General features: G+C 41.2%; 1 protein-coding gene across 1 annotated transcript; it reads right to left on the bottom strand.

Annotated features, from left to right (window-relative positions):
- Positions 1-2482: 2482 nt before the first annotated feature.
- Positions 2483-3442, bottom strand: LOC102373039 (olfactory receptor 9G4-like). Its single transcript, XM_006038498.1, has one exon. It carries the CDS (start codon positions 3440-3442, stop codon positions 2483-2485), a length of 960 nt encoding a protein of 319 aa, XP_006038560.1.
- Positions 3443-3786: the final 344 nt, after the last annotated feature.

Genomic DNA, 3786 nt, shown 5'->3' on the forward strand with positions numbered 1-3786 from the left:
AATGATATTGGGGCGTGGGGAAGAGGAGGCAGTGTTTTTTATTGGAACAAATGCATTGTTGAGAGAGTTTCAAGCACAAAGTACTCTTCAGGTCAGTATTTGTATAGCATTATACTAATCTAGCCAAAAGCAAGGTGAATGTCCACTACACAATTCCAAGCCTTTTTGTTATGACATATTATTTAGTAATTGAGTTTACAAATAGTTTAATATCATATTCTTATTATTACCTAGAAGACAGGGAAGCTCTGCCTCTTATAGATTAAAAACCTCAGAAATGCATTGGCAAGTCTGGTGTTGATCTGTTCCTGTTTGCTATATAAAACACAGGTAAGATGGTTCCTCTGTTTCTGGGAAAGAATGAAGTAGAGCTGGTTAGAAAGGACTATGTGGTATGTAAAACAGAGTGGATTGGCCACCTGGAGGCCCTTGGGCATGATATTCATCCACTTGCATCTCATCAGAAAGAAGATTTCCCAGTGTACCTGAACAAGCATTTTATGTACAGTGATTGTAGTCCATTTCATTCAGCTGGACATGGTGCCATCCATGAGCAGAGAGAAGGAGTTAGTTGTATTAGTGTGAAGACAGGCAGACGCAGGACAGAGCTGCACTCTATAGAGTAACTTATGCAGATATACATAAATTTTCCTAAGCGACAACTTAGTTCTATTACATTCTTGTATGTAATAATACATTATTATATATAATACTATAATATAATTCTATGCATAGTCTATAAGATGCAACTCTGCTCTGCCTTCTGCCTGACTTCAGACTAATATAGATAACTGCCTCTCCCTGCTCATGGATGGCACCATGCTCAGCTGAATGAAGGGGACCGAAATCCATCTCTCAGCTGCCCTTAGGGATCATGATGGGATGTAAGGGAAAAGACAGTCCCTAAAGTATATAGGGCCCAGGCTGTTTAGGGCACTGTACGTGAAGACCAGCACCTTGAATTGTGTCTAGATGTTTATGGAAGCCAGACTCTGGACCACTGGAGAAATGTACTCCAGGTGATCCACCCCCATTGGTGGTGAGCTTTCTTAGGTATGCACATTTTGGTGTCCACACTATGCAAAGAATGGCCAAAAATAATCAGGTATGTAGTTAGAAACCTGACAAAAGGAAATACAGTTCCTCCTGAACTATGATCCTATTCCAGCCTGCTCATGGACTTGAGAAAAACATTCATGCATGAGTTTTTATAACATATCTTCACCTTACTCTTAAGAATGAGACACAAAAATGCAGCAAGAAGGAGGAGAATCTGCCCATATTCAGTATCCACAGCAAACTGTATTCATAGACTTCAGTATTTACAGACTTCTACAGCTTCAAGCAGGATGGAATAGGATCTCATTTAGGAGCATAAGTGGACATGGGCACCTAGTAGGAACAATAGGATCTGGCTTTAGATGTCTAGAGAATTTTAGGGAAGTCTACATTGAGTGCAGGCACCTTCAAGGTTAGGTAGGGATTGAAAGAGGGTCATTTGGATGGTAGTTTTAGCATAGGGCATCTCAACTTTGCCCTTATCCTGATATAGATGTCTATATATCCGGGACCAGGCTCCAAGCACCTGCTTAGAACATGGTTCTTCAGTCCAGCGACCAAAACAAGATACGATGGTCACAAATAGAAGTGAGCCAAACCACAGAGAAAATGAGGGACATTTTTTCTTTTTAACTTTGAGATCAATAAGCTACTGGAGGAACAGATCAATATGGGCTGGAACCTAATTCAAAATAATGATGGGTGTAATTGAGACCCGAGGTTTTTCTATTAATGTTTCTATGCATTCTAGTTTTACAACAACTATTAGATTTGAAGCACAAAATAATTTAGAGAAGGCCTAAAGACTGTATTAGGCATGAGGACAGACTATGATCATATTCTCTTTTGAGATTAGATCGGTGAATGATTGATTTGTGATCCTAAGAGGAATGTCTAAAGTGACCAATAACTGGAAGCTGACACTAAATAAAATCACACTAGAAATAGAGAGTGGAAGTGCACAGGAGTACAAGTACCAATACATAATAAGTGGAGGAGGAGGGGCGAATTTTCATCTTTTGTTACGAAATCGCATTCTCAGCATTGTTAGAGGTTCTAGAATTTTGCATCAATCTGCAAAAAAAAACCCCAAACCCAGCAATTTGCAAGCTTCTTGAGATGATATGTGACTTTGTTTTTTAATGGAAAAAACCCCCAAAACCACCATTTTAAAGGTCATTTTCATCAATTTCCATCTAAGATTGCCTAAGTTATTTTTCCCTCTGCCAAAAGAAAATGACTCAGGTTTCCTTTTTCCCTACCCTTCCCCTCAAACGTAAAACTTCTCTCAAGAAATTCCCCTTTTTCCAAACAGCTCTAATAATCCTATACACAGTCATATCTTGTGTGTACAGCCACCATGGGATGGGGTCAACTGAACACTACACTTTGAAGAAGAAGCAGTAGATGGATTTGTCCTTGTTTATCCTGTGTCCCTTTGTGAGGGACATAGTTTGCTGACTGCTTTTCTCAGGGCTTCTTTGACCTCTCTGTTCCTAAGGCTGTAGATAAGGGGGTTAACCAAGGGAGTGAGGACTGTATAAAAGACTGAGAACATTTTGTTCAGATCCCCTACTGAGCTGTTTTTTGGTGACAGATAGACAAATGTGAGGGTGCCATAGAATACTGTCACCACAACGAGGTGAGATGAACAGGTGGAAAACGCCTTTTTCCTCCCACTGGTGGAAGGGATTCTCAGGATGGCAACTATGATGCAAATGTAGGAGGTCATGGTTAACAGGAACGGGGAAATCTCTACAAAAAAGGACACAACAGAACTCACCAAAGTGATCACACTGGTGTCACTGCAGGAGCGCTCTAGTATTGGGGTGAGATCACAAAAGAAGTGATCAATGACATTCGATCCACAGAAAGTTAATTGTGCTGTAAAATACATTATGGTTGAAGCAAGCAGGACTCCTCCTATCCATGACCCAGCTGCTAGCCAGCGACAAACCCTGGTATTCATAAGCATTGGATAGAGCAGGGGTTTGCATATTGCTAAATACCGATCATAAGACATCACAGCTAAGAGATAACATTCAACGGCTGCCAGACAATCAAATATATAAAACTGTGCAATGCAGCCCCTAACCGAAATGGTCTTGTCCTCACTTAGGAAGCTGGCCAGCATCCTGGGCAGGATGGTGGAGATGTAGAAGGTCTCCAAGCAGGACAAATTCCCCAGGAAGAAGTACATGGGAGTGTGAAGGTGCTGATCAGTAGCAACCAGAACAATGATGAGGATGTTCCCAGCCACTGTTACAATATAGATCACTAGAAATAGCAGGAAGAGAAGTATGCGATATTGCTGGTCATTCCCAAATCCCAGGAGGATGAATTCCGTGATTAATGTTTGATTGTTCCCTTCTCCTTTCTCCATGAGGTGTGGCTCGTTTTCCTCTTTCAGTTTTCCCTGTAAAGTGTGCCTAGAGTAGATTACAAAAAACAATTTAACAGAGTTGGCAGCAAAACTGAACAAGGTAAAAGATTAGCCGCCTGATTTTATCTGCTACATACTGGCTTCTCAGAGGCCATCAGGGTTAAACCCACCAAGGGTGTCTGAGCTGCATCCAGCCATGAAAGAGAGGTGAGAGACCTGAGCTCTTGATTACCACCTCTGTGCAGTAACGTTAGGAGTGGTCATGAGATACACAGAGAGATACTGGAAACTTAGTCATCGAGGCTAACGTGGCCTCAATTCTTGTTATTTTTATTGCACTTATG

Source organism: Alligator sinensis, unplaced genomic scaffold (assembly GCF_000455745.1).
Source record: "Alligator sinensis unplaced genomic scaffold, ASM45574v1 scaffold2034_1, whole genome shotgun sequence".
NCBI lineage: Eukaryota > Metazoa > Chordata > Crocodylia > Alligatoridae > Alligator > Alligator sinensis.